This window comes from Scyliorhinus torazame, chromosome 13 (genome assembly GCF_047496885.1).
Source record: "Scyliorhinus torazame isolate Kashiwa2021f chromosome 13, sScyTor2.1, whole genome shotgun sequence".
Taxonomy (NCBI): domain Eukaryota; kingdom Metazoa; phylum Chordata; class Chondrichthyes; order Carcharhiniformes; family Scyliorhinidae; genus Scyliorhinus; species Scyliorhinus torazame.
In genome coordinates, this window is record NC_092719.1 from 199251807 (window position 1) to 199264309 (window position 12503).

Sequence of the window (12503 nt, forward strand, 5' to 3'; positions counted from 1 at the left end):
CTTCCAATCCCAGTTCCCTTCTGCATCCACCGCAGGAAGCAAACCATCCCTCCAAGCTATTCCCAGGACTAATATAGTCACCCGGGTGCCTCCGATAGAGTTACACCGATCTCCCCTCACAGATAGGCTAAGAATGCTTAAGTTCCTCGTTCTGATACACCAGTCTCCCTCGCAGTAGCAATGCTTCACTCAGCAGTGACAATTCGCATCAACAAGTGTCTCTTTGTTTTATATATGTTGTATCAAGCGGTGAGTTAAAGGCAACAATTCCAGTTCTCAGATCAGATGGCATCTGTAGAACATTCTCAGCTCACCCATGTTATTTGTGATATTCCTAATAGCGAATTACGCCTCACATCTTGTTCCCTGGTCGCTGTCCTCCCTGTAAATGGCAACATAGTAATGTTGCAACTCGCTGTTAAATTAAGTGCTCCTGATATGTGACTAACCTGTGACACATTTTCTTCACACACAAGATCAAGAACACACTGAGCTATTGTAGAGGCAATTGTTTGATTTCGCGCTCCTGTCGAGAGCATAACTGGAAAATTGCTAAACATGCTGTGCGAGGTTAAATTAAACGGACAAAAAAATAAATGTGCGGTGCAAATGGAATTTCCAACATTGGTTTGCGATTTAAAAATCGCGTCTGCGCAAACCAAAAATAAGTATAAATTTGAATTAATAATGACTGGGTGGGGGGCGAGGTGCGCTACATTGTAAATGCTACATTGTAAATATGCTCTTCATAAACACATCGAGCAATTCGCAACACCTAAGGGAGTGAGGAAATCAATTGTTTCAAAACGGGCAATGGAGGATTCCTCTCATTCCCTCTGTGAAGTTATGTTATTGAAAAAGATAACTGAAGCATTATGTGAATTATTCTGAAAGGGGGGAGTGGGAACACTCTGGGGTGGTCATGCCTGTGATGTCACGTAGCTGGATGTGTGTGAGAGAGAGATAGAGGGAGAGAGTTGGCGAAGGAGTCAGAGAGAGAGGGAGGGAGAGAGAGCAACAAGCAAATGGCATCTATCGGAGACTTCGATCCACTTCAGGCTACTGTGCCCGCCACCAAGATCGAGATCACCGTGTCCTGCAGGTGAGGGAAGGGATGAGGGGGGAAGGGATGGGGGAAGGGAGAGGGAGGGACAGTGGAGATGGAGGGAAACGGCGCAATACCTGTCAACAGCTTCCCAGCCTGGGCGGGCAGTGGGGGAAAGTTGAAAAGCTCGTCCGTCCGCTTTTTAAATCACACCGTCCAACAAAAACAAGGACCTGAGGGGCGAATAAAACATTGAAAATTGCGAGGGGCTTGTGTGCAAGTTTGTGACGGATCCCATTGAGACCCGCTGGACCATCACCTTTGACTTTATTTCAATTGTGAAGGTTTGTTTTAACATGTCAGCCGCGTGCAGGTTGCTGTTTTGTTTTAACCTGTGTGGATGGCAGGGGAGCGGGCTCGACCCGGAGTGGGGTCCAGCCTTCCTCCCGCCCAGCGCCGTCCCGCTCACTCGCTTCTTTACTTTTATTTGTGTCAGGCGGGAGGAATGTGGCTCAACGTGAGCGGGCGGCGCAGCTCCTCCTGCCTCCTCCCTGAGGCACCCATGCAGCATCCCTCCTCCCTGAGGCACCCCAGCAGCATCCCTCCTCCCTGAGGCACCCCAGCAGCACCCCTCCTCACTGAGGCACCCATGCAGCATCCTTCCCCGCTGAGGCATCCCAGCAGCATCCCTCCTCCCTGAGGCACCCATGCAGCATCCCTCCTCCCTGAGGCACCCATGCAGCATCCCTCCTCCCTGAGGCACCCATGCAGCATCCCTCCTCCCTGAGGCACCCATGCAGCATCCTTCCTCACTGAGGCACCGCAGCACCATCCCTCATCCCTCCTCCCTGAGGCACCCCAGCACCATCCCTCCTCCCTCCTCACTGAGGCACCCATGAAGCATCCCTCCTCACTGAGGCACCGCAGCACCATCCAACCTCCCTCCTCCCTGAGGCACCCATGCACCATCCCTCATCCCTCCTCACTGAGTCACCCATGCAGCATCCCTCCTCCCTGAGGCACCCATGCAGCATCCCTCCTCCCTGAGGCACCCATGCAGCATCCCTCCTCACTGAGGCACCCCAGCAGCATCCCTCCTGCCTCCTCTCTGAGGCACGCATCCAGCATCCCTCCTGCCTCCTCTCTGAGGCACCCATGCAGCATCCCTCCTCACTGAGGCACCCCGGCAGCATCCCTTCCCCCTCCTCACTGAGGCACCCAGGCTGCATCCCTCCTCACTGAGGCACCCCAGCAGCATCCCTTCCCCCTCCTCACTGAGGCACCCAGGCAGCATCCCTCCTCACTGAGGCACCCAGGCAGCATCCCTCCTGCCTCCTCACTGAGGCACCCAGGCAGCATCCCTCCTCACTGAGGCACCCAGGCAGCATCCCTCCTGTCTCCTCACTGAGGCACCACGGCAGCATCCCTCCTCCTCACTGAGGCACCCCGGCAGCATCCCTCCTCCTCACTGAGGCACCCAGGCAGCATCCCTCCTGCCCCCTCACTGAGGCACCCAGGCAGCATCCCTCCTGTCTCCTCACTGAGGCACCACGGCAGCATCCCTCCTCCTCACTGAGGCACCCCGGCAGCATCCCTCCTCCTCACTGAGGCACCCAGGCAGCATCCCTCCTGCCCCCTCACTGAGGCACCCCGGCAGCATCCCTCTTCACTGAGGCACCCAGGCAGCATCCCTCCTCCCTCCTCACTGAGGCACCCCGGCAGCATCCCTCCTCCCTCCTCACTGAGGCACCCAGCCCCATCGCTCCTGCCCCCTCACTAAGGCACCCCGGCAGCCTCCCTCGTCACTGAGGCACCCTGGCAGCATCCCTCCTCACTGAGGCACCCCAGCAGCATCCCTGCTCCCTCCAGCACCCCGGCAGCACCCCTCCTCCTCACTGAGGCACCCTGGCAGCATCCCTTCCCCCTCCTCACTGAGGCACCCCGGCAGGAACCCCCCTCCCTCCTCTCTGAGGCACCCCGGCAGCATCCCTGCTCCCTCCGGCACCCTGGCACCATTCCAAACTAGCCCCCCCCCCCTTTAAAAGAAACATTACAATTCCTGTTCATCCAGCTGGAATCACCTCACCACCACCACCACCCCGCCCCCCTCTCCCCCGGCCCCTCTCCACATCAATCTCCCCAATGTGGCCCCAAATCAGTATTTGAGTTTCCTCCTAAAATTGTGTCACCGAGGAAGCAAAGTTTGGGCTGAGAGCGTCAGTCCGCGATCGCAAGTATTGGTAACATGATGTGGGAAGGTGGTAAATACGTGCATACGGACTGGGCACCTGTCACCACCAGAAGGTGGTAAATTCCATCATATACAATAGCAGGAGACAGTAAATGCTGGCATGTGGATACTGGGTACATGGCACCAGCAGGAGGCAGTAAATACCACACATGGAGTGGGCACATGTCACCACCAGATGGTGGTAAATACCAGCACATCTCGGTTGGTATGCCTGACCGTGACCATGAGAGAAGTCACCAAGACCCTGCACATACGTTTTATGCACAAGGAGGTGATGAATGCCAACATATGGACTTGATAATCTGAAACTGATGGGTTTTGTTCCAGTAGTTGCCAGCACAAGATCTGGATGCTTCTTATTGCAAGGAATTGTTAAATTCAGACACTTAAGTTGGATGCAACTCACTTTGAGCATTTGGTAAATGTGGCTGTGCAAACTGGCTGGGTTTTGTGGCATTGAAATAGCGAGAGAGAGAAAACTGAGCACTTCTCATCATGGATTGAATTGAATGAAGTGGCATGTGGAGTGGGCACATTTTGCAGCAAAGAAAGCATCTGCAAAAGGTGGTAAATGGTGTCACATGAAACCTACATATTTTACCATGTGGAACATGGGGGGGTTGCAATTCACAGCAAGGAGGCACACAATACTGGCACATGGCCTACACCACACTATGGAAGGGAGGGGCTTGATGAATATTGACACAGGAACCAATAGAACAATTAATGAAGAGACAATCTTCAGCACGGTAGCACACGTGGCTAGCACTGTGGCTTCACAGCGCCAGGGTCCCAGGTTCGATTCCCCGCTGGGTCACTGCCTGTGTGGGGTCTGCACGTTCTCCCCATGTCTGCGTGGGTTTCCTCCGGGTGCTCCGGTTTCCTCCCACAGTCCAAAGACGTGCAGGTTAGGTGGATTGGCCATACTAAATTGCCCTTAGTGTCCAAAAAGGATAGGAGGGGTTATTGGGTTATGGGGATAGGGTGGCAGTGAGGGCTTATGTGGGTCAGTGCAGACTCGATGGGCCGAATGGCCTCCTTCTGCACTGTATGTTCTATTAAAGCAGGAGAAGTGAATACACTTCACCGTTAGCATGTGGCAAATGACAACAGTGAGAGAGAGATGACATTTTCATGTGACTACACGAGTAGGATTCAGTTCAACAAAACTATGCAGAATGAGCAGGTGGCAAATACCTGCAGGCAGGCAGTGTGCAGTTCATTGACTCGACAACTTGAAAATAAAATAGAGTATGTGAAAAATGCAGGCATGAAAATGTGAGCTCGCTTGGGAGGTTAAAGGATTATTGTTTTATTCGTTCCAGCTTTGTAAAAGTGGATTTCCTCCATTTCAGGTGAAGGGGGGGAAAGTTGCTTTGGCTGTTGGTCCTGCCCCCCCTCCCTCCACATTCCATCCTGCTCTCGCCTCTGCCATATGAGGCAAACAAACAACCATGAAGCACTCCTGTCCATTAGGGCAGCCAAAGAGTAACGCACAAGCTTTGATATGCAGCATTTGAACAATTACTGGTTTTAAATGTGGGTGTGTGAATGGACATGCTATTGTGAGGGCAAAGTATTGAAGGGAAAGCCGGTCATATGATTGGTTCCTAATTGCTACCATCGTGTCACTTTGGCACAGCAATGATGCCTGATTGCCTCCAGCTGTGAATCTGATTGCCAACCTTTAATCCATATAGCTGCCAGAATCCTATTTTGTAAATAATTTTTCTACATAAAAATAAATCTTATCTCCATTCACCAGGATAGCACTGGAAATGTTTAACATTATAGCTGGGTGAACCAAGCACCCAGTGTCAAAGAGTGCACATGATTCTCTTTTACATTTTGAAGGCTCAGAATCCAAGCAGCCGCAATATTGAATGGATGGAATGTTTTGAAAAATAGACTTTTTCTCAGGAAACAATAAGGTACATGTCATGTTCAAAATCACGAGGGGGCTGGATGGAGTAGATAGGGAGAAACTGCTCCCGCTCGTAAAAGGATCAAGAGCAAGAGGGGTGCAGACTTAAGGTGATTTGCGAAAGAAGCAAATGTGATGTGAGAAAAAAACTTTTTCACACAGCAAGTGATTTGGGTCTGTACTGGTTTGCACACAGCGAGTGATTCTCATTGCCTGCAAGTGTGGTGGAGGCAGGTGCAATTTTGGCATTCAAGAGGGCGTTAGATAATTACTTGAACAGAAGAAACGTTATGGATGGGTATGGAGAAAAGACAGGGGAATGGCACTCAGCCATAATGCTTGTTTGGAGAGTCAGTGTAGACACTTTAAAACATTAAAAACAATTTTTTTTTAGAGTACCCAATTCTTTTTTTCCAATTCAGGGGCAATTTAGCGTGGCCAATCCACCTACCCTGCACATCTTTGGGTTGTGGAGGTGAGACCCACGCAGACACGGGTGAATGTGCAATCTCCACACAGACAGTGACCTGGGGCTGGAATCGAGCCCGGGTCCTAACCGCTGTGAGGCACCAGGACTAACTACTGCGCCACCGTGCTGCGTCAGCGCTGGCACAATAACAATTCTGTGATTCTATGATTCATATTTAAAATCTGCTTTCATTGGTGCCACATGAAGCTAAAGCACACAAACCTGGTTTTGCTTTAACCAACATTGCTTCAAAATTTGTTTCCTTCATGGCTCGAGGATCAAATTCAGATATCCGTGCAAAACAGATTATAATTTATTTTAAAACAGCTTCTGCACCATATCTTTAAGATAGTGAGGACCAAAAACTATCAAATTGAAAATAAAATTCAACAATTTGCATCTTTTTTAACCAATTATCTCTTACATGTTAATTGGTGTGACAAAAAGGTTTCACCTAAATAGCCATGTTTGAATTAGGTAGAATTTAGAATTCATGACCTCCTTCTACTTTTGAGTGGTCTTCCTAGAATTTTCTGCCTTCACTTTAGCCATTTTTATACCCTTGTGTTTGAGTACTGTCTCAGAAACGTACTTGTCCTGATCATTTGTTATGTAATTCACAAGTTAAACAATGGAAACATTTCAAAGTCTAAAGTTTTATTTGTCACGTAAAATGTAATTTGGTAAATAAATCATTCCTTGAGGAAACAGCTTTAATTTAGGTAGCACCTTCTGAGTACGGAGCCAAAGTAGACTGGCAAACTTTTCAATTTCCCTGGAGTAGCGTGTGCATGTAATGTGCCTCCAGTCGTGAATGCACCCACCATGGGTACCAGGTTATGGGACTTCTCACTGCCCTGGCATTCTATGACAGGGCAGGTACTGGAGGTCCTTGATGGGCATGGCCTCGGCACGAGTGCTGGGAACTTGGCCCATAGAATATTTCCGATCAGCTTTTTCAGAAAGACGGAAAATACTGGAAATGGACTCCAGCACACTTCACAACCTTGTTGAGGTGCTTTGATTAGTTGCTTCCTGATATTTACCGCACAGAGATTAAGATCTGTTGCTACTTGCTAGTTTAGCATCAGCAGCTCAGCTACCAGATCTACATTGAACGATTTGATTTGTACAATAAATTGTTTTTCACACATTGGATTTGTACACCAACAATTTGCATTGTGATAGCACCTTTGATGGAGTAAAATATCCCAAGGTGCGTCAGAGAAGCATTATTAAATGAAAGTTAACGCAGAGCCACTTAAAGCAATATCAGTAAGGTGACCACAACCTTGGTCAGCGAGTTAGGTATTACACAATGACTCAAAGGTGGAGAGAGAGTTGGAGAAGCAGAGAGATTTAGGGAGGGAATTCCAGAGGTGAGGACTAAGGCAGCTGAAAGCATGACCATAAATGGTGGAGTATACTGGGGCACTGCCGTAAATTTACACTTAACATCATTTTAATTTGAATCCCGCCATGGCAGATGGTGAAATTTGAATTCAATAAAAATTTGGAATTAAAAGTCGAAAAAGTGACCATGAAACCATTGTTGATTGTCGTAAAAACCCATCTGGTTCACTAATGTCCTTCAAGGAAGGAAATCAGCCATCCTAACCTGGTCTGGTCCACATGTGCTTCCAGATCCACGGCAATGTGGTTCATTCTTAAGTGCCCTCAGGGATGGGCAATAAATGCTGGCCTAGCCAGTGACATCCACATCCCATGAACTTAAAAAAAAAAATTCTTAGTATGTGGAGCATTTATCCTTTACGTGGTTAAAATTGATCAGTAACACGTGGTGCTAGAGCGGAAGGGACTCAAAACTTTTAGAAGAATGAGGGGTGACCTTAGAGTTTAGAAGACTGAGTGATGACCTTATTGAGACATATAGGATTCTCAGGGGGCTTGACAGGGTCGATGCTGAGAGGTTGTTTCCCCCTGTGGGAGAGTCTAGGATCCGAGGGCATAATCTCAAGAGTAAGGGGTCGCATATTTAAGACAGAGATGATGAGGAATTTCTTCTCTCAGAGGGTAGTGGATCTTAATATAACCTGGTGCCCAAAAAGGAATAGCCTTTGCCCCAGCACTAATAGGCAGCCTGAAAGCACACTTTGCCAATCTTCATTTATTATCCCGTGGGATCTGAGCATCGATCGCAAGGCCAGCATTTGTTAACCTGGGTTTCTTGCAAGGCCCTCTCAGAGGTCAGTTAAGAGTCAAACACATTGCTGTGGGGTTTGGAGGCAAGACCAGGTAAGAATGGCAGATTTCCCTCCCTAAAGAACATTAGTGACCCCAATGGGTTTTTACACCAATTGATAACGGTTTCATGGTCATCATTACTGAGACTAGCTTTTTATTCCAGATTTATTCATTCAATTTAAATTCCACCAGCTTCCACAATGAGATTTGAACCCATGTCCCCTGCAGGAGATTAGTCTGCGCCTCTGGTTTACTTGCCTGGTGATATTACCACTTTGCCATCCGAGTGTAAATATCTAAACTTTAATCCCACATTCCCATTACTTAGTAATACAGGCAGATTTCAATATTCTTATTTGGGATTTATTCCCCAACAAGAAAACCTTCCCAAAACCTCCAAGTCCACAAATCACAAACAGGACAAAAAAGTGAATAAAGAAATATAAGCACAAATAATACTGAGCTGGCTGGGTTTCCTGGGCCATTGGGAGATACATGTGCCCCACAAGCTTTATTTCAACACTCCTAGGATAACCTGCTGTTGAACCACTTGGGACAATTGTTGCAGTCCTTGCGGCAGGTAACTTCAATCAAACTAACATAATTAAAAGCAAGGCAAAATGATCTGAACCTAACCTATACATATGTAGTGTGATGGAGGGGGTGGGTTGGAAGAGGTAGGGATGGATCACTTCTAATTGAATCTAAGACCGTTGTGATAGTCACCACTGATGTATATATTAGGTGCTTTGTGGTAAGACCCTGTACTACAGGTGCGGGGGTAGTTCCCTGCCTGCTGGCTCCACCCAGTAGGTGGAGTATAAATCTGTGTGCTCCTCGTACAGCAGCCATTTCGCCAGCTGCTGTAGGAGGCCACACATCTTAGTGTAATAAAACCTCGATTGCATCCAACTCTCGTCTTTGTGTAATTGATCGTGCATCAACCGTGAAAGTGGACAAGCCACAGAGTGTTCCGTACATTTACCTCTACTTAATTTTGACTCAGGCAGTAGGGAACCTGAAGCAAGAATTTGGCACAGGTGTATGCAGTCACTTAAAACAGAGCTGTGCACCCCCTATGTCTGGGTGGGTAGTGAGGGGTGGTAACTATCGTCATTCTGTGTTGTGACGTTGCTTATGAGATCAAACAGGAGAAAGAGTTTAATTTATCTTTAACCTCACGTCGCTGGCCGAGTCTCACTCATGAGTGCAAATCAGAAATTCAGATGTGCCATGGACAGTTTCTCCAACAACTAATGTGGTCCAGCCATGAGAGATAGCGTTTACCTCAACGTTGAATGTATGTGCCAATGGTTAATGCTCCCACCGGGGATATATAACACTGCCACGTCAGCCCCTGTGATCATGAAAGATGGCGAGCAGTTTTCACTTGCAGGTATGTTTTCATTGTAAAGGTTTTAATACTTTGGATATAATCCATGCACATTTATTGAGAAACAAGACCTCATATTGTAGGATAACAGCTGATAAAAAGTGGGAGAGAAACCTTGACAGATTGGGAAAAGTACAGTGCAAGTATATGTAAAAAGTTCACATCTTGTCCCAGACAACCAATGGAGCATGTTCTACTTTGAGTCATGAGCTGCAAGGCTACTTACTGCTGCGCTTAAGCAGGGTTAAGGCTGTGCTACAAAGAGTAATTGTCTGAAGTCTTCCTTGTACAGACTGTAATACGTATCCAGTGGCTAGCTAACAATTCTGCTCATCCTTTGTCAGCTCAGTCCTTGGGGGTGGGGTGGGGACGGTTCTGCTGTTTATTCCTTGTTCAATTCCTTCCACAGGTGCCATGAGTAAAACAGTAGCCACAGCAGAGGTGGAGCACCTCGCAAACAGATGTGGGGATTACAGTGTTAATATTTGCTGGAGTGCTTGCTTGTTGGGGTGGGAGATGGGGAGATATCGCCCCTCCTGCCCCCTTCTTCTTGGAAGCTTTAATTGGAAATTACATAGATGGAAGCAAAGTCCATGACAGCTGGCTTTTGATATGGTGAAGTTCCTACAGTAGTGACGCAGCACTATGATTCTCCTGCACAAACAATGCCAGCGACCATTATAGATCCGTCCTACTGTCCTATTCTTACTTTATCAGAAAGGAATAGCTGCTTCCACAGGATCAGTTTTCCCTGTCAAACAAGGTAAATTATGTGTTGCATTTATTCAGTCTTCCAGTGTGTTGGCAATGGTGCTACCTTTCCTCGCAAAGTGGTGCATAAACAATTAAAGAAACCTTTTTGGAGGGCAAATTTGGCTTGGTGTTGTTCCCTCGGTTTGCTGTGCAGTAAGAAATACTTCCTCCGAGTTTCCTCTTCTTCAGTTGTGTACAAATGGATTTATTTCCATGTGTGAGAGCCAGTGCAATAGCAGCTGCAGGTTTCCTGGGGTCGCACTGCTAATTTCCTTTGGGTGAAGTTAGGCTGGGTGAGCAGCAGCTGCCGGGTTCAACATGTACAGATGGAACTCTGGAGTTCCTGACACGCATTTGTGCAGCTCAAAAGTGCCTTTACCAAAGTCTCTCTGTTGTGAATCTACCTATAAAGAGCTGGACTTGCTTCTGACTGGGGCAGAAAACTGGTGGATTTTCACACCCATATTCCGGGAACCCCCCCACCATCAGCCAGCCACATCTGGGGGCTCTAAAATGAAAGTATAGCCACTGTTGCAATGCAGGAAATACAGCAGCAAATTTAAGCACAGCAAGATCCCACAGACAGCAGATCATTAGATTAAAAAAAATAATAATTAAGGGATGAATATTGGCTCAGACGCCAAGGATAACTTCACAGCTCTTTTTACAAAATAGTACCACGGGGAACATTTCTATTCACCCGAAACATTAGCCTAGATTTTTGTACTCCAGTCCCTGGAGTGAGACTTGGGGCTGAGTTTTCTGGTCGCTCCCACTGGCAGGATCATCCAGTCTCGCTGATGGCTACCTCCTAGCCAGAGAACAACGCTAAACGCTGTAGACATTGGCCGTCAGCTAATAGCAGACAATCCAGCCCCTGAACCCACAATCTTCTGATGCAGGTGTAAGGTGTAACCCACTGACTTCTAACTGATACTTTACTGCTTAGGAGCAGGTTCAGCAATCCCTGTGGATATACTCATGTATAACGTTATCATGGAATTAGGTGGAGCCCCACTGGATGGAGAAAAGAAGATTTGGGAAAGATTGTTATTGTCATCACTGAGATTTTACATAGATATAGAATTTACAGTGCAGAAGGAGGCCATTCGGCCCATCGAGTCTGCACCGGCTCTTGGAACGAGCACCCTACCCAAGGTCAACACCTCCATCCTATCCCCATAACCCAGTAACCCCACCCAACACTAAGGGCAATTTTGGACACTAAAGGCAATTTATCATGGCCAATCCACCTAACCTGCACATCTTTAGACTGTGGGAGGAAACCGGAGCACCCGGAGGAAACCCACGCACACACAGGGAGGATGTGCAGACTCCGCACAGACAGTGACCCAAGCCGGAATCGAACCTGGGACCCTGGAGCTGTGAAGCAATTGTGCTATCCACAATGCTACCGTGCTGCCCTGCTTTTCTCATCTGTACTGGAACAAAATCTCCCATTAATACCTTTAGTTCCCTCTCCGTCTTTCAGATAGCGGAATGTTCCTTCAGATTACCCCCAGTCCGATTAAATAACAACATAGTAGCCATCTTTGCCTGACATCACTGTGCCAATCATCATCCACTGAGTGAAGATGGCAGCATCGCCCAAGTGCATCTGTATGATTTCAACCCCATGTCTAACAGACGGTGATGTTAGTACATGTTATGTTTTAATAGAATGAAACATAGGTCAATATACTGGGATGGATTCTTCGTTTGGAAGAGGTTGGACAGGCATGCGTTGTTTTTGCTGGAGCAGAGAAGACTGAGGGTCGACCTGATCGAGGTGTACAAGATTATGAGGGGCATGGAAAAGTGAGCTGTTCCTCTTAGTTGAAGGGTCAGTCACAAGGGGACACATGTTCATGATGAGGGGCAGGAGGTTTAAGGGGGATGTGAACAAAAACGTTTTTACCCGGAGGGTGATGATGGTCTGGAATGCACTGCCTGGAAGGGTGGTACAGGCAGGTTGCCTCACATCCTTTAAAAAGTACTTGGATGAGCACTTGACACATTATAACATTCTGTGGCTATGGGCCAAGTGCTGGTAAATGGGATTAGGTAGGCAGGGCAGGTGTTTTTCACATGTTGATGCAGTTCGAAGGCCCGAATGGCCTATTCTGCACTGTGTGATTCTGTGAGACTATGTTCTTCCACTGGAGGCAAATGGCTTTTGGTTTGAGCTGGGAGAGGCACCCAGAAGCAATTCCCTCTCCCCAGCCATGCAAATTAATGCATTGTGGTGAATGCAAGGGATTTTGTTCTGAATCCTGATATTAGGCTGGCATTTTGAGCAGGCAGGCCAATAGCGAGATCGGACCTTGCCCCACTACAATTCAATTCCTGGTCCCCACTGCTGACAAGTAGGGGCATTCCCCCCCCCCCCCTCCACCATAGGAATTGCTGGGTTACCACTCCCCCCCTCCCCACAGCATGCACGCATGAGGGTCACCACCCGCC

The 12503-nt window shown here is 47.8% G+C and overlaps 1 protein-coding gene and 1 long non-coding RNA gene across 2 annotated transcripts in view; one reads left to right on the forward strand and one right to left on the reverse strand.

Moving 5' to 3' along the window:
• LOC140388521 (uncharacterized) overlaps window positions 1-12503 on the reverse strand; it is a 57463-nt gene that overhangs the window by 41986 nt on the left and 2974 nt on the right. The gene's annotated exons all lie outside the window — the stretch shown is intronic.
• LOC140388518 (copine-9-like) overlaps window positions 944-12503 on the forward strand; it is a 604903-nt gene continuing 593343 nt past the window's right edge. Inside the window, exon 1 of the mRNA XM_072472866.1 lies at window positions 944-1102. Within this exon, the coding sequence (XP_072328967.1) occupies window positions 1026-1102 (77 nt within the window). The 5' untranslated portion in view covers window positions 944-1025. The remainder of the gene's footprint in view (window positions 1103-12503) is intronic.